The following is a 22949-nucleotide window of genomic DNA, read 5'->3' on the forward strand; positions in this document are numbered from 1 at the left end:
GCATCATCTGAAATGGTAGACGATGAGCTAGTAGATGGAAAATCTACTGATGTTGAGACCTGGGTTTCCGACGAAGGAGGTTCGATAGAAGCGCACGCAGAAACCTCAGAGAGGTTTTCCTACGAGGAACTCAAGGATGACGATAGGTAAAGGATATGGACCGTGGAGTCCGTCATCTCGACATCGGGGGGAGGGATCACGATGGTGGGACCAGAGTCCCCCTGTTTTGGTGTACTAGTGGTACCAGAATCCACAGGTAGAGGAGTAGGTGATCCACTATGAGTGGCCTTGTACTTGCAAAGCACTTGAAGGCAATCACGAAATTCGTTGAGACGAGGGCAACAATGGGAATAGTGACCATAATGATTGCACAAGGCACAAGGGTGATTTGTGTGCAACGTTTTGAGTTTCTTGGTTAGTCCTGGTAAGGTAACTTGGACCTCAGGGATATTTGACTCAGGGAACGTTTCATGAACCAAAGGTTTGAGACGAGGAAGCTTAGGATAGTTATTAGTGGCATGCCCAACAACCTCACATAAAGCGCATGGAGGTGTTGACTTTGGAGGCTTAGGAGTTGAAGGTGCTTGGGGAGCTTTGTCCTTAGGTTCTTTCCTCTTGGCTTTGCCCCCTTATCTGGATGCTTTCGCAACAGGAGTGGGTTCCTGTTGAGGTTACGGTGGAACTGAAGCAGCGATAGGGGTCGTAGGAATCGATTGAACCGGTGTCAAAGCATGATATGGTTTGAGCTGATCGGGCGGAGTGCTCGCTGGGGGATCAATGTACCATACAGGGATCCCCAAAGTCATATTAGGGAGAGTCAATGAAGCCATGACAGGGACAAAAAATATTCCAGGAGGAGGAAACAAGAAAGGTATCTGTCTGGCAGGGTAATGTCCTGGCGGAACAACTCCGGGATGGTTGAGACCTGGCGGAATAGTTCTTGGTGGGAACAAAGGGGAGGCACCCACGAAAGGAGGAGGTCCTGGAGGGGTGGATCCAGATGGCTCAGCTGAGATGGTAACAGTAGGGTGCTGAGGAGCTGGCTGTTGATCAGATGTACCAGACTGCTTTTGAGCAGCCCGTGACGCTTGTAACATGCAAACACTCAAAGAGCTAGGCTCAGAGATGGGAGGGGGAGGACCAGGGAAAGCACCCAACAATGAGGAGTCTTTGTAGACTCTAGGTGAAACACCGGTGAGAGGGGTGGCAGACTGCTTGTCGGACATCAACGAGATAATGGACTCAGGGGAGGTCAAGGATGACGGCTCGTAGTATGTCAATTGATCGATAATGACGATCTTCCCTTCATGGGGGAAGCACATCTTGCGGAAAACCGCAGATGTGACGGTTGACATGGCATAAGTGTAACTACGACCCAATAGAATGTTGTAATCTAGAGGGGCATCAATAACCTCGATGTCTACATGAACAGTCTTGCCCACAAGAGTCACTGGACAATTGTGATACATGCTGAGAGGCTGGGAGGAGTGATCGTCCCAAGCACGCAAAGTGATGGTGGATGGGGACAACTCAGGTGACTTGAGTTGCTTCCAAACAATAGTGGACATCACGCAGGTGGATGCGCCTTCGTCAATAATGCATTGGGAGATGATGGCATTACGGACTCTGACTGGTATCTGAAAAGCAATGGATGGAGGTAATGGAGGATTTTTTGACGTATCAATAGGAAAGACAATCAAACAATCGTCTGAAGGATCTACTGCGCCCAAAGAAGCTAGTAGAGATTTCTTTTGAGATGGGCACGACTGGAGGACTTCCAGCGTCAACATGGCAGTAGGGGATTGCGCCAAGTCGTCTACTATACTGTATGTATGGGCAACTTAGGTAGAAGTCACGTTACGGCGTAATGGTCCCTTGGGGATCTTGGGAATTGACTCAACTTTAGGTTGAGGGATCTGTAGCGGACCATTTGGTGTCATAAGAGGCTCAATAGATGCTTTGGTTTTGGACTCAGTGGCAGATGAAGTCGATGGCTTGTCATATTAACGCGACCGAGTTTGCAAGTTGATATTAGAGGTATTGACCTCGTTAGAATTCATCATGAGGATCTGGTAGTCACCAGGACCAAAAGGTTGGGGAGGGTGGGTTGCTTGACCTTGTTGAGGTTGAGCAACAACAAATCCTTGTTGAGGGAAAGGATTTGTGAGCACAACCGGTTGAGATGGCGCAGGATTTTGAGGCGGTTGTTGCATGGGCGGTTGACCTCTAGAAGCTGCTTGGGCTTCCCACATTTGGCGCATCTGGGGTAAGAGGGGACACTCATGAGTATAATGGCCATGTACACCACAACATGCACAAGACTTGTTTGTACGAATAGCCTTGTTTTGCTTGGGTTGGTCGCCCTGTTGCTGGTTGTTGGTGTTAGGCTGGTTCCCCTGGGGTTCATTAGGTTGATTACCTTGGTTACCCTAGTTACCCTTGTTACCTTTCCCCTTATTCTTTTTCTTCGAATTTTGGGGATTGGTCGCACTCTGCTGTGTAAACACTTGACCTTGAGGGGGCGGTGGCTGCTGGGGCTGAGGATGCATGGGAGGCTGCGGTGCTAATGCCTGAGGGGCTAGAGCGCTTGGCGGTGCATAGCTGTAAGATGGTGAGGGGGCAACGGTTTGGTAGATAGGTTGAGCACTAGCTGGCCCTACCATCTGCTCATGTGGTTGGGTGAATGCATAAGAGGTGCTTTGTCCTGAATACACGTTGCTGACAGGAGGTGCATAAGCGTTGGAGGAACTAGTGCCCCCTTGCGGATAGCCATAACTCTGTTGAGTATATGGTGAAGGATGTGAAATAGCTCCAACGATACCGTTGGCGGCGTGAGATGCCCCCAGTGCATTGGCACCACTAGGACGGGGGAGGTCTAGTATAACGGTATAGACATAACTGGATTGAGCATAAATCAAGTCATATCTCAGAGCAGTCTGGAGAGCCTCTTCCTTTGTTTGAGGAAAGTGAGACGCGACATCTTTGGCAATAGGCGCTAAAAGAGTCCTAAGAAACCAATCGAGGTAGACACGATCTTCAAAGGGTGGAGCACGACACATACTCCTCCTTCTACGCCATTCTTGGACATGATCGGAAAGACAAGTGGCAAAGGATTGACAGAATGCGGTCAAGAGCTCTGTATTGGTGTTGTATCGGAGAGGTAACTGAAAGTATGAAAGGAATGCTTTAGCAACCGTCGCGAAAGTGGAATGAGAGGCGACGGGCTGGTCGACATACCACTTCGCAGCATCTCCAGTGAGCGTGCGTTGGAACAACTGAAGACAAATGGAATCATCGGTGATGGAATTGGATGAACACCACATATGGAAGGAGCGGACGTGATTGGTGGGGTCTCCAGAATTACCCTCAAACTTGGGAATGTCGGAGGGAAGCTTAGTTGACATAGCTGGCCAACCAACATCGTGGTGTATAGGGTCATTAATCAATTGGCTAAAATCCAGGAGGCTTAACCCAACCATGAAAGGTAGCATTGGAGTTGCCAGAACGGTTTCGTTAGATGTGACTACCGGGGTAGAACCGGAGCCAACACCAGGTTGGTTTCCTGCACCTGCAGTGGGTCCTGACATGATGACGGTATGTGGTGAAGGAGGCTCGGAATCGGATGAGGAATCAGATGAACCAGAAGAAGAGTCGGTATGGGGACTCGAGGGATGATTAACTGGAACCCTGCAGGGAGGAGTAATACGTCCAAGTAGAAACTGGGGATGAAGGCCTAAGAGTCTCCGCGACAAACGCCTTGGTGGTGCAATGGTTGTAAGACACAAGCAACACGGAAATGGTGAAGGGAGATAAACAAGATGTTTTTGTCTCTGTTTGGGGAGATAAATTAATTAAGTCTTGGCTTGGCGGTGTAAACCAAGCGCCCTTCGCTTAAGGTGTGCTTGTGTGTGAAAGTGTGTTTATTAATTAAGCCCAGATCGTGTTTGAAAAAAGAAAAAGATTGCTGAAATAAACTGAAATTAAAAATAGAAAATAAACAACAAATCAACTATCTAAACCCCACCCAAACTGGGTTTGCAAACACTGTGCTAGTTGGTGGCGAAATCAACTGAAAACACACAAAAAGGGCCAAGAGATCTAAGCGTTGGTGTGATTGGGATCAAATGACACTATGCTGCTGGAAAGTGGTGCAGTAACAGCAAAAAACCAGGGAGGAAAATCGCTGCAAAAAGATAGGGAGATGGGTGTGAAACCTAGGGCAAATAGTGGTACCCTAAGGCAAATGACCAAACAAGGTTCAAGATGAAACTTTGGATGGAAACAACCTATCTGTGAAGATCTAAAAAAGGAAGGTACAAATATGGAAAATATGGCTGAAAGCTCTGCAAAAACTCAGACTTCTTACTCAACTAAACTCCTCCTATAAAGGTGGAAGCGTACTAGAAGCCCTAAGGGGCTAAATTCCACTTCGACGAGTGAAATGGAGTAGATCAAGGCCTAAGCAAGTTAAGACAGTGGTCAACCAACCCAACAGACAACTCTTAACAAAACCCAGAAACAGATAAGAAAAAATCTCAGAAACCCTAAAATCGCAGGTATTGACTATTTAGGGGGATATCACACTTTTTGGGCCAGAAAGTGCACTCTGGACCTCCAGATTGCACTTTTGGGGCAAAAAAGTGCGATTTCTGCTCCTCAATTCTCAGGCGGCAAGTCTTGGAAAAATTTGCCGTCTTTGTCGCGGCTGGTTCCTGTGACCTGTGGAAATAACCAGAAAACTTGCAGAAGTTAGAAATTTGACTGATCTAGGGTTAGAATGCTAGTAAACAACATTAAGAGACTGAAAAAGAAAAACCCTAAGCTGAAAACTGAAGGTCACCCAGGTTTCTGAATTAGAATTAAAAACACAGTGGAGTCGCCAATTTGTTATGTAGTATTCTTCTCGAAGGTGTACGAAAAGAAATCACTTTAGGCCGTGGATGACAAACAACCCTAACAATAAAAATGGCTGTTAACAGTATGTATCTGCAGCAAATGATAGAAGCAAAACCTGCCAAAGCCCTAATCTATGCAACAGATCTAGTTAAACAACAAAATGAAATAAGGCAAGTAACTCCAACAATCCAATGGAAACCAGATATATAAAGAATATATTTTATTAAACAACACCTGTGAAGGGAACAAATAATGTTACTAGTCCCCCTCTATGGGATGGGTTCTTGGCTATCCTCAATGTATTCAGCTTTTGTAGAGTCTCTCTCCTCTATAATGTGTAAAACCCAACAAATGAAATGTTTGAGCTCAATGAGAACTCAAATGGAAAAGAGAAATGGTGTGCGACAATGATAATAATCAGAGCTGCAACAGTGAGTGCAACAATGAAAATAATCGAAAGTGAAGAATGAATGTGAAACCCTTCTATTTATAACAAAATATTAGGTTATCCTCGAATAATGAGCAATAATAAAATATTATTAACCCCATTCTGTAATTAGCCATTTGGAATATTTTATTATATTTGGTTAGAGGGAAAATGTATTTAAACTTTTATTTAGAAATAATAAATAAATAAATGATTTATTTATTATCTCAAAAAATATGGTTAAGGAATAATAAACAAATAATGATTTATTTAAGTATTCCTAGGGGATTTAGTCAAACTTTACAAGGAAGAATAACTAATTAGTGATTAATTAATTATTCCTAGAGAAAAATAAGATAATGATTTATCTATTTTGTTCTCATAACTGGGTCAATTGTGACATGGAATATTAATTAAACAATGGTTTAATTAGTTATTCCTAGAAGATAATTAAATAAATAGTGATTTATTTAATTATTCTTCATGGGTTTAATTATAAATGGCTTAACAAATGTGGGTTATTAAGTAGTTTCTCATAGTGAAAGCAATTTTACTATGGTAAAATTGGCCCTACATGGTGTACTTTGATCCATCTAGTAAATTATGGCTAGATGATCATTTTTTTGTGATAACACTATTGCTAGACAACGAGGGAGCAATGTTGGCGATGCAGGTGGTGCTGCGGGTAGAGTCCTAAATCAGTGGTTAACAGAGATGGATGGCATGACAACCAAGAAAACTGTTATCATTATTGGGGCTACAAATAGGCCAGATATCATTAATCCTGCATTGCCAAGGCCTGGTAGGCTTGAACAATTAATTTACATACCATTACCTGATGAAAGTTCACGCCTGCAAATTTTTAAAAATAATCTCAAACGGAAAGCTGAGGAATTTGGTAATGAGTTGGAAGCAGAGACAAAGGAAAACAATGAGATATCAACAACAACTAATGACCCAATAGAGGATTTTGTTGTCTGAAGCCTCTTTGAAAGAAACAATGGAACATAGTGGCACTCTCAGTGGCAACGTGAACTGAATGTGAGTCCTGAACTAATCGATAAAGTAATTGGCTTTGATTCAAGCGAGGAGCCACCAATATCTCTTGAGTTTACACTACCCATTGATTCTGCAAATCCTCTCAAGTATCTTTACGAGATGCGTGAGCACGGTGAATATTCTACATATTACATCAATGCTCTCGAATCACCTCACCATTTGTTGATGCAGTTTCAGGACGATGGGAGTCATTCACTGTGGACCACTAACTGTACTTTGTATTATATTAGGGTTTCTGAGAGGGAGGAAGAATCTGAGCTAAGTTTGTACAAGGTTCAGTTGCGCGAGGATAACAGTACATGGATTGATTCATTCTAGGAATTTTGGAGGCCTTGGATGCCCTCTCTTGGCCCACACATTGACAATATCCCAGTGAAAATTTCGTCGACCAGACTTTTGCAGTGGGACAAAAAGTCATTCACTTTTTCCGATTTTGTGGATCTGAGTGCCATCAACCTGGTGACAAAGGGCACGCTCTACATATTTCATCAAGCGGTGTGCCCGGGTGAAGGGTCAGCAGGTGTGAAGTGTGACCCTTGGCGGCACGTCGATTCGTACGGACTCTGTGTACGTAAAGGGTTCGATACACCGTATTTAATATACAACTCGGGCTCACTATAGATGACATATAAATTAAATTAACATAATTTAATTAATTAAAATTATTTAATTATTTTTGAAAAAATAATAATAATAATAATTAGAGTTATTTAATAAAAAATAATATTAAAAATAAAAAAAATAAAAAAGGAGTCAGTATATCTATATATATATAAATTATAATAATAATAATAATAATATTATTATTATTTAATTATTAAAAAAACGAATTATACAAGCTAAGCTACCAGTGACGTCGAGTTACATATGCCGAGATGACAAAACACAAAGTGAAGAAAATTGTTCGGGGTTAAGGCGAAGGAAACTGCCAACAATAAGCTTTGAGGACAAAGCTTTTGAAGGAAGGGGAATGTTACGAACATAAAATTGTATAAAATAAAATAAACATAAATAAATATAAATAATGAATAATCAAAATAATGATTATTTAAATAGTCATTAGTTAACTGAAAATGCATGTCTAAAAGACATGCCCAATCATGAAAGGACACCTGCTTAATGTAACGGCCCATCTAAACTGATCCACTATGTAAAAAATTTAAACTTTATGATAAAACAAATATGATGAATTTTAAATAAATATGTTAAGTTTTATAAATATAATTAAACTTTATAAACATATATAAATTAAATTTTATAAAATATATAATTAAACTTTATAAACTTATATAAATTAAATTTTATAAAATATATAATTAAACTTTATAAACTTATATAAATTAAAACTTTAAAACTAAACTATATGCTAAAAAACCAAAAATCAAATAAAGGACCCTTTTAAAAGGGGGCGCTTAAAATCAACTGAACATTTATAGCAGAGCGCATTTGACAGGGAAAAGATCTGAGAGCATCAATGCGTGGAAGGCGTGTCGGGACGAGGGAAGGCGGTGGCTGCAGGTAGGAGGGCGGCCACCGCCAGGCCCGTAGATAAAACCGGAGGCCTGAAACGAGAGAGGGGGGGAAAACAAGAGAGGAGCAGAAAGAACCAGAAGCAGAATTCACCAGGAGGAAGATAATTATCCATTGGAAGAGCTTTAAGCTGTCTAAGGTTCTGGGCACGGAGGGACGCTTTCTGGATTGAGCAGCTAGGTTTGCTCAGTCTGGCTGGGTGGTATTGGTCTCCCGGAGATTGGATCAAAATAGCCACGACATCACCAGCAGAATCAACAGCAGTTAAGGTAAGTACAAATTTAAATTCTTCAGGCTTTCTGTATTTTAGATTCTAGTTACTGTGTTTGGTCATTACAGATGGTATCAGAGGGTGTTGTTCAAACCCTTTTCGACCTTACAGGCCACAATTTGTTGTTCTTGGTATATGAAGAATGAAATTGATTTTTTTTTAAAACCTCTACAGGCTGTCGTCTCTGTATTTCATTCACTGCCCTTTTCTGCAAAAATCTTTTGTGTCCATTGTGAACCGTCATGGGTAATTCTTTTGAAATCTTTATAATATACTTCCAAACTTTAAAAAAAAAAACTTCCGTGGGAAAATGCTCTTTAATTTTAAGATCTTGATGAAAGATCTTTACGCGGATTTGATCTCGCGATCTACCGAAATAACCATCGATTTTATGTTTGTATAAATCACCAGTGATACTTTGATGGGATACGATCTCGTGATATCTCAGCTGCAAATCCGGTGATGCTATTAGGTTAGAAAAGCTTATCGCATCCGTGTAACCTTCCCACCGTATACGCTGCAAATCCGGTGATGCTATTAGGTTAAGAAAAAAAAACTTATCGCATCCGTGTAACCTTCCCACGGTATACGCTACAAATCCGGTGATGCTATTAGGTTAGAAAAGCTTATCGCATCCGTGTAACCTTCCCACCGTATACGCCCACGGTTATCGTAACCGTTAGCCTTATTCAAATATACATTAATTACCGAAGTTACCATGGCGCGTTTGTTATAACCGCCAAAGTTCTGTACTCTATTGCTCTCGATCTGCAGACGTCCCTTTGTTACTTTCTTTTAATAGTTCCTTCTTTTATGTTTGCGGTATGGATTTGAAGGGGCTGCAATCCGAGCCTCTGTTCGATGCCGTGCCTCCCAACTCTCAAAGCGCTAACTATGTCATACTAAAATGCACTGACAATACGCATAATTACTCTTCTTCCATCTCGTCTAGAAATGTAAGTTTGGGGGTTCGAACCTCTTCCTTGTGTTAAACAATTCAAGCCAATGCTGTGGGTTAGACATATTCTTCCATAAGTCCCATAGGGCAATTTCATTCTTTGTACATTTCCATGATATCACAGATGCTTCACCACATTTGGGGAAGAGTCGTCGCTTGAGCTCTATAAGCGAAGCAAAGATTCCATAGCATATGATGCACAAGAGTGCCAAGCCAAAGTACCATAATGGAGCCAATGGCTTTGCAAGCTCAAGAAATGGATATGGCCACCAAGTGAAACCGCGTGCATGGAGAATCCACTGGAAAATGATGTACACTGTAGTCCACAGCACAAAATATGCACCTCGGAACCAAGTGAAGTTCATATTGTTGAGCGCAGTGTCAATAAGAAGGGAAAAAGCATTCACTGAATGCATGCATCCTATCAACAACTTCAACCTGAAATGTTTGGATGACAGGAAGGGAACAAGAATGAACCAGAAAACAATGTCTGTCAGCATCACAGCACCTGCACATGTCTGGAAAACAATTTGCATGGTAAAGCCCCAAAAGCCAGCTTTCTTTCTGTTTTCTTGCCATTCATCGTAGCTTTGTAGCGTGACCGGATTTCCATTTAAATTTTCTCCAGATGTTTCAGTTGCTCCTTGTTCTCTATCCATAGTCAAAAAATCGGTTCTCTCATGATGATCTCTATTGGAACCATGTTTGGACCACTGAATGCATCCCTTCATAGAAATAATAGTTGCAAGCTACAACAATAAAAGATGAACTTGCAAACATGTCAATGCTTAACCTTCCAGCTGATTCATTTCTAACAAGTGATGAGAGGCATTCCATTCATTCAAGCTTTCAAGAGTCAAAATACACAGTAAAAGAAAAAAAAAAAAAAAACATATACAAAAATAGAACAAAATATTCTTGGAAGATTGTTTAGAGTGCACTATAGCAAGGGATGGAAATTTTAGAAAAAGTACTAATTTCAACAAAGCTAAAAATTAAAGTGAAAACGTGTGTTTAGAAGGGAAAGAATGTTACCCCAAAGTAAGTAGTAACTAAAGTAACATAAAATATGGCAAGAAGAGTTCATTCTAGTACTCAGTCATAACATTGAGCTGGAATGCAATGCTTATCTTAAGAGGAGAATACAGGACTTGAAAAGTACATTCTTGTATATCAAAGACCTTTCAAGCGAGGCAACTTTTATGGGGCGATTGCTGCAACAAATTCTCCATTTGACTGATCCATCCCAGTCTATGTATCTCGCTCCTATGAGTGGGTGGTTTGATGCAGGAGGCAAAGAGATGTTTGGTTGCGGTCTTTCAGATTGCTTGAATCCTGGACCTTCAGGGATGACTGATATTTCTTAAGTTTTGTCATCACAAGAAGCCTTCAACGTGCACTAATTGATCTACGGAACCAGATGCACATCGTCGTGTACCAACTGTTTATGCTAGGAGGAGAAATGTCTAGAAATTTCTAAAATGATTGATATCTTAGCATCTCAAAATAAAATTCACAGGAGTAAATTGAATAGCTTGCTGCCTTAATAACAGGGCCCGAAAATATTTTATCAGCACCCTCTGTTTGATAACAAAAGTATTCACAACTTCGTATGCTAACAAATTCATCTATACAATGCCAAATAAAACTGATCTTCGACAGTTATTTCGATTCTGATCTCATAAACATTTCAAAAAAAAATCAACATCCTTTTACTGTAACTACAGGTCTCAACGCTGCACTGATAGCAGTGATACTGATATTACAAGCTATCTGGAGCAACTTGGGAGTCTGGATGCTGCATTAGCTCCACCTGCTTCAATCCCTTACCTGGGTGGTTCTGTATACAAAAAGGTTGAGTTCATAAATTCAACGTGGGAACCATTGGTTGAATGCCTGGCCCATATTGGGCAGCTACAGTTATTGCGATGCTTGCTTGCATCACAGTTAAGATCAGCATCTAAGGTAGAAGCAAGCACCATTTCCTTTTCAGTTGAGGGGATCAATAATGCAGCAGTCCGTGAAATTAAGAGTTTTAACCAGAAAGAAACCTCAGGAGTAGCACTGGAAGAGAAGCAAAACAAAGTTAGAAGATTCTTAGAGAACTGAGCAAACAAGTGCAGTTATGTGGTTTTTTTTTCACCCCTGCAAACTATATATTTTACTGCTGCTGAATCTAGTGCATGGGTACCATTTGGGTTAACAAATGCGCCAGCCGTGTTCATGAATCTTATGAACAGTGTTTTCCGTCAATATCTTGATAAATTTGTGCAAGTCTTTTTAGATGATATTCTCATCTATTCCAAGAATGAAGAAGAGCATGAAGATCATTTGCGGATAGTATTGTCCTGCCTTAGAGAACGTCAGTTATATGGAAAACTATCCAAGTGTTCTTTTTTTCAGGAAAAGATTCATTATTTGGGTCACATCATATCAGGTGAAGGGATTTCAGTAGATCCTGAGAAGGTAAAAGCGATCATGGAATGGCCAATACCGAAAAATGCACATGAGATACGAAGCTTTATGGGTTTAGCCGGTTATTACCGGAGATTTGTGGAGGGATTCTCCAAAATCGCAAAGCCAATCACAACCCTTCAGCGTAAAGGTGTTAAGTATGAGTGGACCGAGGAATGTAATAAAGCATTCTCTGAACTCAAAAGACTACTCACTAGTGCACCAATCCTAAGAGTCCCTGATATGGGCAAAGACTTTACGGTATGTACTGATGCATCCAAGCAAGGGCTGGGTGCAGTATTGATGCAGGATAGGGGAGTGATAGCTTATGCTTCCAGAAAGCTAAAACCTCATGAAGAACTCTATGCTACTCACGATTTAGAATTGGCCGCTGTAATGCTAGCTTTAAAGATTTGGAGACACTATCTAGTGGGACGAAATTTTACACTTAAAAGCGACCATCAAAGTCCACAATATTTGTTCACCCAAAGAGACTTAAATGCCAGGCAAAGGCGATGGAGTGAATTCCTAAGTGAATATGACTTCGGAATATCATACATTAAGGGAAAAGAAAATGTAGTAGCCGATGCCTTAAGCAGGAGACCTCGGATATTTTCTCTCATACCCATTAAAGTGGACTTAAGACAACGAGTACTGGATCATCTTATAAAAGACAGCTGGTATTTAAAGGTGAGAGCAAGTCTTGAGGGTATTAAGGCAAAAGAATCTAAATTTGAGGGTTATGAATTAGAAAACGATGGGATCTTATGATTCCATGGAAGGATGTACATTCCTGATGATAAAGATCTTCGAGATACCATCCTTGGGGAAGCCCACAAAGCAGTATATTGTGCTCATCCTGGAGTAGGGAAAATGTATGCGGATACCAAGAAACTCTTCTTTTGGGCAGGCATGAAACGTGATATCACTCAATTTGTTGCAAAATGTTTGGAATGTCAGCAAGTAAAGGCAGATCATTGTCACCCAGCGGGCCTCTTACAACCCCACGACATTCCTATGTCTAAATGGGAGACCATTTCTATGGATTTTATCACTGGACTACCTCTTACTTCTCAAAGACACAATGCCATTCTGGTAGTGGTGGATAAATTAACAAAAAGCGCCCATTTCATTCCGGTAAGAGATACTTACGATGTTGCTGACGTAGCTCGAGTATTCATAAATGAAATTATCAGATTTCATGGAGTACCTAAGAAGATTATATCCGACAAAGATTCGCGATTCACTTCCAGATTCTGGACTTGCATGCAAACAGCCTTAGGTACTCAACTAAATTTAAGCACTGCTTACCATCCTGAGACTGATGGGCAAACTGAAAGAGTAAATCAAGTACTTGAAGACATGTTGCGAATGTATGTGATGGATCAGCAATCACACTGGGAAAAGTATTTACCCTTAGTCGAATTCGCATACAACAACAGTTACCACAGTTCGATTGGGATGCCTCCATTTGAAGCTTTATATGGCAGACCTTGCAGAACACCGTTAAGTTGGGACAGGTTAGAAGATCGAGTGATAATAGGACCAGAATTAATCCATGAAATGGAAGCTCAGGTCAGACAAATTAGACAGCGATTAAAGGAAGCACAGGATAGACAAAAGAGTTATGCTGATACTCACCGAATTGATAGGAGGTATGAAGTAGGGGATCAGGTCTTCATCCGCATCAAACCAAATAAAAGTACTATTCGATTCGGAAAAGGGACAAAGTTGTCACCCCGATTTATAGGACCGTTTAAAGTCGTGGAAAGAGTTGGACCTGTTGCCTATCGTCTTGCCCTGCCACCTCACCTGCATAGAATTCATAATGTATTTCATGTTTCTGTATTAAGACATTATATAGCTGATCTATCTCATAACCTCCAGTGGAAAGAATTGCAGGTATCGGACGAGGGAGTCATAACGGTCGAACCGTTACGTATACTGGAACATAGAGTTCGACAGCTGAGGAACCGTCTGGTGGACCAAGTTAAGGTCCAATGGGACAAGTATAGTCCTGGATCAGCAACTTGGGAAAATACAGAGGACATATGTCAGAGATACCCTAATTTATGTCCATTTTGAAGAACTTTACACTATGTTTAGTATATATTTACTTCACTACAATCAGAGACTCAGAAACATTTTGAATGATTATGGATAAACATGAAACTTTATGGCATAATATATGTTTAAATTCCTGCTGGTACATGGATACCAAAACAATATATGTGGTTCATTTTACTAAATTATAGTTGTTAAAGTAAAGACATTTATTTATAGATCGGATTTATTTATTTTTGTCAAATATGATCAATGGGATAGAAATCAGGAAGTGAATACATTCTAGATGAACGTCAAAAGACATGCATGGAATATGGCAAAATATGTTGTATTATAGTATCATAGGTGAATTCATAAGGGAATAATATGTGAGTTATTTTGAATATGCTGATGCACATTTTACGAATGCATGGATAAGCGTCTGATTGCAGGTAATACACAGTTACCGGGATGACCACGTGACGACAGAACCTCAGAACAATTAAAGCTCCAAGTGATTCTATGATAGGGTATTAACCCTAAATCCTACTAGGAGGGGTGGAGGTGTTGCCCACCGTTTATCCTTCGAACCCTGGAGTCATGGGAGGACTGTGCGGATCACGCTCCCCTAGACGTGTGATGATGACTGTCGGATGCCTACTGGGAATCAGGTCGGTATAGCCGACGCTGTCACCTTAGAGTTTATGAATGGTCAGGTCAGTAAAACTGACGCCATGGCATACTCCGGTAGAGGACGGATAGGATGGGAGTAGAAGAGATTAGGGAGGATAGGATGATTTTGAATAGCTTGGGGACCTGGATAGAAAAGGTCATGTCCATTAAAACCTTGAACCTAAAACTCTAACTTCGAGACGAAGTTTTCAGAAGGGGGGGTGTATGTAACGGCCCATCTAAACTGATCCACTATGTAAAAATTTTAAACTTTATGATAAAACAAATATGATGAATTTTAAATAAATATGTTAAGTTTTATAAATATAATTAAACTTTATAAACATATATAAATTAAATTTTATAAAATATATAATTAAACTTTATAAACTTATATAAATTAAATTTTATAAAATATATAATTAAACTTTATAAACTTATATAAATTAAAACTTTAAAACTAAACGATATGCTAAAAAACCTAAAATCAAATAAAGGACCCTTTTAAAAGGGGGCGCTTACGATCAACTGAACATTTATAGCAGAACGCATTTGACAGGGAAAAGATCTGAGAGCATCAATGCGTGGAAGGCGTGTCGGGACGAGGGAAGGCGGTGGCTGCAGTTAGGAGGGCGGCCACCGCCAGGCCCGTAGATAAAACCGGAGGCCTGAACTGAGAGAGGGGGGGAAAACAAGAGAGGAGCAGAAAGAACCAGAAGCAGAAATTCACCAGGAGGAAGATAATTATCCATTGGAAGAGCTTTAAGCCGTCTGAGGTTCTGGGCACGGAGGGACAGAGAGCTTCTGTTGAGAAGCTTTCTGGATTGAGCAGCTAGGTTTGCTCAGTCTGGCTGGGTGGTATTGGTCTCCCGGAGATTGGATCAAAATAGCCACGACATCACCAGCAGAATCAGCAGCGGTTAAGGTAAGTACAAATTTAAATTCTTCAAGCTTTCTGTATTTCAGATTCTAGTTACTGTGTTTGGTCATTACACTTAAGTATATAAGCAGGGCCTCATTGTAACATTTGATCATCTCTTGTACATTTATATATATTAATAATATATTACTTACAAATACATTTGTGTATTTTTACATTTAAAGTCAACAAGCTATAAGTTTTGTTGCTTCACATAGCTTCAAGAAGTACCCCAAGCCCCCAGGGGCTCCCAGAGCTCATTATCCAACTCATACAAGACCCTCATAAGAGGGTCGTTCCACGACTCCAAGTTTCACTTGGAAGGTTAAGAATTTGACCTTCCCACTCCTCTACCACACATGGATGCATATCTGGGCTACTGTCATCAACTCCACACGGCTGCGCGTGCTCCTCAGAGGCATCATCGTATGGACCCATGGACTTGTCCAAAGAAGAATCCTCATCCTGACAGACATAAAGAATATCTCCCTGCTCTACTGTTGTCATCGCCTCAATGCCACTCGAGCATGAGTGGTCAGGTCCCCAAGGTCCCCTGCAGATGAAGCAGAGTACCTTCCTCCTCAGCTCATTCCTACTGCATGATCCCACAAACCTGAGTAGCTCCTCCTTGGTCAAGTGTCTCCTGAGCAACTTAATGCTCTGCTCTACCAACCTTTCGGCTAGCTTATAAGCAGCATGTGAGACCAACTGCTCTTTCATCCAAACAGACAACAATCAAGACTGCAACTCCCGACAAATGGCATCACGACCTTTCATACATGATGACAAGATGGACCGCATGTGTGCTGACTGTGTTAGGATGATGTTTCCTAATGCTGAAGAAGCATTGGAACATCGCTGGATCAAGCCATCACACTCAAGATCAAACATGATTTCATAAGTCCTGGTTATGGCCATAACTCCTAAAATCTCAAGCTTCTTCCCAAATGTTGTTCCTGCACTGTTGTGTAAGTCCTGAAAAGTACCCGCTATCAGCTTGAAAACTCTCCTCATAACATCATCATTGTAAGGAGCTCTAGGGGCGGTTAGTCTCATGATGTGACTGAGACAAGATACAACTGGAAGTCTAACCCTTCACAAGGTTCCTCCAAGAACTTGTGTTGTATGAGAGCAAGCATCGCTGGTTTTAGAGCCCAAATTAGATTCTTCCCTTCTAACTGGCTCACTTTGGAAAGGAGGGCTTCTAGTTCATCAAGTTTGAAGAGAACTTTCCATGTGACCCTCATGTTTTTCAAATCTGTCTCAAGAACATAAATTTTGTGTCCTATTTCCTACCCCTCCTGCACATCTCTTGGCTGTTTTTTCTGAAGAATGACATAGAGCCCCTTTGAGAGGGATCTGCTGATTTCTCCTGCTAGTTTATTAAGAGAGTTTATGAAGTTTTGATCCATGTTTTAGATGAAGAATGGTAAGTACATCAAGTTGACTTATGCACGACTCTGACAGTAGTACGATATTACTTGACTCAATCGCTGTCTTAATGCATAGATCTCTAACAATTCAAAAATCAAGCATTCAACCTTTTTGTGATAAGACACACTCAGTTCTAATACTCTCAGCAATGGACAACAATTATTCAATCCTCTCCTCTCTGTCCAGATCTAGGAATTGTCTGCTACAAGAACAGGAAATGATGACTCTAAACTCTTCTTGACAGGCTGTTACAGTCAGATTATAAACTTGGCCTCTTCAATAGGCTGCTATAGGCATAAGGGAAATGTTTTCAGGAAATCTCAGATCTGAAATGCAAACAGACAATGTCTCCTTAGTACTGAAACTTGATCCCCTCCTTCCTTTGTGGTTAGCAATAACAATTGCTATCTGACCTCCTTTTCCTATGAGAAATTAGTTCGAACCACCTTGTAATTATTGTTCTGCTACTGCAAAATTAACATGGCTCCAAATCTATTGAGTTTCTGGGATAACAAATTTTTACACTGGAGCATTCAATCATACATCAGAGACACTGTTGTTTGTGTAAATTTTTGTTCAACTTATACATCAACATACACAGGAAATAATGCACAATTAGTTTGTAACCAAATGTTAGAATGATACCCTTTTACTCAGAAATAACACATACTGATGATATAAATTGCATTTTAAATAAACTGGGAAGTACACTCAGATAACAATAAAATATATCAGAGAACTTGGTTGGAACGTCCCATTACATCCTGAGAATGACACCCAGTCTTTGAATTCACCTTTGCAACGAAGGCCCAAGGGTGTCAACCTCTTATCTCCTATCATGGCAATGAGCTGCTATGCACACGATCAGATACAGGAAAGGCACTTGCGTTCAGCAGAGAAGATTGAGGCTCCCTCCTGCGCAGTCAAACACACCAGTGAATACAAAGAAGGCTCGCGGTTTTAATCAGCAAGGGAATGCGCTCCATTCAACCCCCAAATTCGTCTTCTGGCAATAAATATTCGCACAATGACCAGTAGTGGGCACCGACTCCTCTACAAGGATGCCCCTTATCGAGCTAGAATTCCTCTATTTGATGCAGTCGTCGTGGCTATAGAATAAATTCACCCTCCTTACAAAGAACTCGACCTTGACTGCAGACTCAGTGATCTCAGCTTGTAAACCGTGGTCCAGCTTCAGCAAAATGAAGAGGGAAATCTTGGTCTCAACATGATTATTTCCCCGAAATTTGGATCGATCATGCTTAAAAAGTTGCGGATTAATCCCAGTGTATTGTTCCTTTACGCCCAGAATGTGATTACCACAAGTAGAGGCAGTCTGGCTGTTTTCCTTCAACAATTCGAGGATCTCTGAGATTTAATACGACCTTCTGCTGGGTGCAAGTTTGACTGGAAACCCTTGCTCCCTTAGAGAAAATATCGCAGCCTCAAGCTCGGCTATTAACTGTGGGCTTCTGCTCCTTGGAATGCAAGACGGCCCCTTCACAATAATAGTTCACGGCCCTTGTAAAATGATTGGCCTTACGCTTCAACGTCTCTCCTGGTTTCGCCGCTGCAGGAAGTGCTTGACAGCATAAGAGGATTCAATGTTTTGATTAATACTCCTTCATGCTTCGGAACAATGCGCTGATTCTAGCATGCCTAAGATTAGTCACGATTTTCTGTGTGCACCGTGTCTAATCTGAGTTTGGGCCACACGCTAGGCCACGCGCCACAAGATATTTAATTGCCTACACACAGGCTGCCACTATTCATAAATTACGTATAGTGGTATATGAGCTCCCTTTTGATCGCACCTCACATGCACTAGTCACATATTGCTCTTAGAGTATTGCCCCACCATGCACGCACTGTACATGTATAATTTGGCTCCACAAAATAATATGATGTTTTTTTTTTTTTTTCTGGTCTCTGACTTACGGCCTTCACAATAAAATGTAATTCCTTGCCCCTCTGAAATTCTTTGATGGCTCCATTAGAATTTCCACGAAATGAATCTTGGCCAAAATAAAATTTGTATAGCCAAACAATTGTCAAATACTTACTAAATGAGCGACAATCTCACACGGCCTACAGGAATATGTCTTTAGCTAATAACTTAGTTATGCAAAAAATTTGTAGAGCAATTAATATTGCATGCTCCTAATATAAACCCTTGAGCAAGTGTGATTGAAACCTTCAAACCTAAGCTGCACGAAACGGGGAAACGGGTACAAGTTTCCGAAACGGGCATGGGTATGAAACGTGACCTCTCCAAATTTTGGAAATGGGGAAACACAATATATATATATATTAGGACATTTAAGAAATATGTGCAATCATAAAGCATATATGATACATTCTAATTTATTACATTATGATTAAATTGTCAATTGTCAATGCATAAACTATAAGTCTCTAAATTTACATCACATTTACTCATGAATGATCACATAATGAAAATAGCAATATCAAAAATCAGCGACGAGAAATTTCTAATTTCTTGTCTCGTGCTTGATTGGGAGTCTCCTCCTACATAGTCGAACGACCTTAGTGCTTGATTGGGAGTCTCCCCTGCATAGAGGGCTTGGTTCTCTTGATTAAATACAAGTTCCATACCCTAGTACATGACAAAATCCAATGGAAACATTGTAATCCCCCCAATCCTGAAATCCTGAAAAATAGATAAGTCTGTTGGATTTTGAGTGAGATCTAAAATTCTACTTTCTCCATATGAAATCCAATGAGGGCGAAACCACTCTCAAACATCTTGAGTCATTTCATGGTAATGTTAAAAATTTAAGTAAAATGATGAAAATGAAAAATAAAGGAGAATGTCACTTTTACTCTAAGAATTTAACATTACCATGAACTGCATATCAACACTAGGGCCATAGGTTTGAACATTAGGCTGCCCCACTCAAAAAATCCTCTTTTTTATAACTTGAGAGGCATCTAGAAGCATCCAGAAGATATTTTAGTCGCCCAATAAAAAATTAGAAGCGAAAACATAAAAAAAAATACAAGAAAAAGTCAAGTTAGAAGAGGAAACCCCACCATACGACTTGGAAACGCGTTTCCAGCCATATTGGCCACGTTTCCTCCTCGAGAAACGGGCCAGTACTACTGGAAATTGTTTCCAGGCCGTACAGTACGAGTTTCCTCGTTTCCGGCCGGAAACAGACCCTTCTCCAACGTTTCCTGCAACTTAGCTTCAAATCATAATAGCCGCAACTGAGAGAACCGCAGGCTGAGCCAAGACCAAGGCTTCGATACCACTGTAATGTCCCAAATGAAAAAAATTTGGAACAAACCCTTCACATAAAATTATCATCTACTTAATAGAAGATTTCCATGTAAAACCCAAACCATAAATCCATAAATTGCATAAAAATCTCATTAAAAATCACAATGTGAAGAACAATGAGAAATGCAACAACAAAATCCAGCTTTATTATATAGAATATATATGTCAATACAATAGCTGGAAATGACCCTCCAAGATAATAATACTGAAACTGGCCTCCAAACTGAAACAGGAAATCAAATAACTGCAACTTGTGAACCCTGAATGGATTCACCAAGGGAAGAGATGGGTGCTCGCCCACTCTCACTGAATCACCCGAGGGTTTCCATCTTGGGGCTACTGTTGGAGTAGAGAACCGGGTTCTCAACCTCTCATACAAGAAACAATACACAATCCAAGATGTCCCAAATGTTCTTCTCCTTCTCTTTTTATAGATTTGATGGATACATCTCCAAGCCTCTAGAAGCATCTTATTTTATTATTATTCTAGAAGCTCCTCCATTGACATTATCTTAAGTGCCCCTTTTATTTTATTTTATTTTACTTAAGTCACTTTTGGCCCATTTCCTCTAGTTAATTATTTTTCCTAAATTAAATGACTAATTAAAGTCATTTTTAACTAAGGAAGACGGTAAATCGCTCACCATACTCACTTTGGCCATTGGAAGTCACTTAGCATCCCATCCTGTAGATCTTCTCGTTCCGGTTCCAATGAGCTATTACACTGAGGTGTTCCATCAATTAATCTCCCCGGAATGCCATCTCGAGCATAATTAATTAAGTTATGCCAATAGTAACCCCGTTTTACCGGAATTATCAGAAAGCCACAGAACCAAAAACAAGATGTGCAGAACTGTTCATGATGATGAATATGCCAAGCAAATGCCATCAGACCCCATTAAAACTCCTCAAAACTCCAACGAAACCCTTGATGAAATAACCCTGCTCCACTGACCTGGCCATCCCCTGCCCTGGAAATCCACCCTGGCTGTATTATGGAGAAAAATAAAAATGGGGACATTACATCTTCATGCTCTTGGATTCCCTCTTTTTCATCATATGAAGAGATAAGTACATCTGAGAGTTCATCATCTTTCAAGGGTTTTTCTTCAAGATAAGCCCTCTCAAAATCAACAAAAAGTGCATCATCAAATTCAAAATTTTGCAAAGGACTATGGAGACCTGTCTTCTTGAGAGGATGAAGTGGATGCTTGAGGTCTCTCATCACCAATATCTTCTTCATATGAGGATGCAACAAAATCTTCAACAATTTTATCCCTGATATCTTCTTCATGATCAAGCACAAGTGGCTCACGTGATGGAAAAATTTGGTCAAGTGCATGCACATCATACCATTTTTTTTTGTTATACCTTTTCAAGGACCACATTACTTTCCATTTATCATTCATTTTATTAAAAAATGGAGCTTGAAGGGTTATATAGATTATAAAACTTCAAAGCATCGTATTGGTTTTCCATTCCACCATGCATATCAACCAAACATGTGCGTTGTGCATAATATAAATACTTTATCACACCAATCTTCTTGAAAAATCTTGATGAAATATGGAAACAAAAATATCCCCTTTTGGCTGTAATCACAATAACGTTCCCATTCATTTTTCCTTTTCAATGAGAGTGCAAACATTTTCATCATGTTATCTGCAATAAAATATTGAAATCTGCAATAAACTCAACAAAGGATGCCAAACGCTGTGAAGTCACAAAAGGGTTTCCATGAAACTTTGGAGCTTTTTCCTTCCAGATTTGAAAATGGAAATCATGTCGATATTTCCCAAAATACTTGAAAAATTCAATGGAGCAAATGGATACAATGCCATACTTCTTCAGTTGAAATTATTTAAAAATTTGGAAAAAATGCATAAACACCATAACCCATAACTGTGAAAATTCCCTTGAAATTCAACAACTGGAATTAATTCTCCTAAGTGATTAACAATTTATTAATTTTTTGATTAATATTGAATTCATCACACTGTAATTTCTTCACCAAACAAAATACTGTGGAGGCAAAAATTAAAACTAAGAAATACTAGCACACACACATAAAATGGCATAGTTGTTTTTGGACAAACGTACCTGGAAAAACCCAATGTGGGACAACTGGTGCAACAACTGAGGGTTTATTTTATTATGTATCAGTGAATTCCTGAGTACAATTTTTGGAAGCCCAGCTGGCTATCTAATCAGCAAGAATCTGACAAAAGTTTTTGGAGAGAAAATTCTCTCTTCACAAGCAAACCCCGACCTCTTTCTCCCTCTGAAAACTTGTTGTCCAACCCCTAAGCAGGTCGTTTCTGCTTCTGGCAATCCGCACGGTTGCGCTAGGAAAACCTGCGCGATCCTCGCGGTTGTATTGGAAAAACCCCTGCGACCCTAACTGCGACTTGTCAAAAAAGTCTGCGCAATCCTTGCGGCTGTTCTAGCCTAGCTGCACCATGGAATACTTCAGTCACTCACTTCTTCCTCTTCCGGATCTGGAAATCCTCGTCCGGATCCCCTCTGACACTTTCCTACTCGATCTTTGACTTGATCACTCCTGCTGAATCACCTGTACTGGAGAATCAATCTATCTAGATCACTGAGTATCTGCAACTGGTCACACTCTCAAGTGCTTCTCACCTTCAAGTGTTCTCCAAAGTGTATTCTCCATCTACCCATCGACTTCTTCTTATAATCTCCAACTGAGACTTCAACACCCATGATTAAAACTTAATCAATGGTTGAGAATATCTTCTATGTTGATCCGTGTGAGTTTCTAGATAATTCACACCTTTCTCAATTAATGTCTATTAATTAACCCCTTTTTCGTAAGTTAGACTTAGGAAATTTTTAATTATGGTCAATTAATTTAATTGAGTCATCTTTAGGTGGAATTTCCAGAAACAATTTTTGGGTTTTGGAGAACTCGTGCGTTTTAGCCTCTCCACAAAGTTTCAAGACTAGAACACCTTAGATGCT

At 40.2% G+C, this 22949-nt stretch overlaps 2 protein-coding genes across 6 annotated transcripts in view; one reads left to right on the forward strand and one right to left on the reverse strand.

Moving 5' to 3' along the window:
- The window catches only part of LOC149187621 (uncharacterized), a 227300-nt gene that overhangs the window by 14143 nt on the left and 190208 nt on the right, over positions 1-22949 (forward strand). The gene's annotated exons all lie outside the window — the stretch shown is intronic.
- The window catches only part of LOC149187622 (uncharacterized), a 39314-nt gene continuing 25496 nt past the window's right edge, over positions 9132-22949 (reverse strand). The window contains exon 3 of the mRNA XM_089409711.1: positions 9132-9890. Coding sequence (XP_089265837.1) covers positions 9132-9890 — 759 coding nt within the window. The remainder of the gene's footprint in view (positions 9891-22949) is intronic.

Source organism: Pinus tabuliformis, chromosome 3_1 (assembly GCF_031772625.1).
Source record: "Pinus tabuliformis cultivar Carrire ecotype Pingquan chromosome 3_1, CPIR1, whole genome shotgun sequence".
NCBI lineage: Eukaryota > Viridiplantae > Streptophyta > Pinopsida > Pinales > Pinaceae > Pinus > Pinus tabuliformis.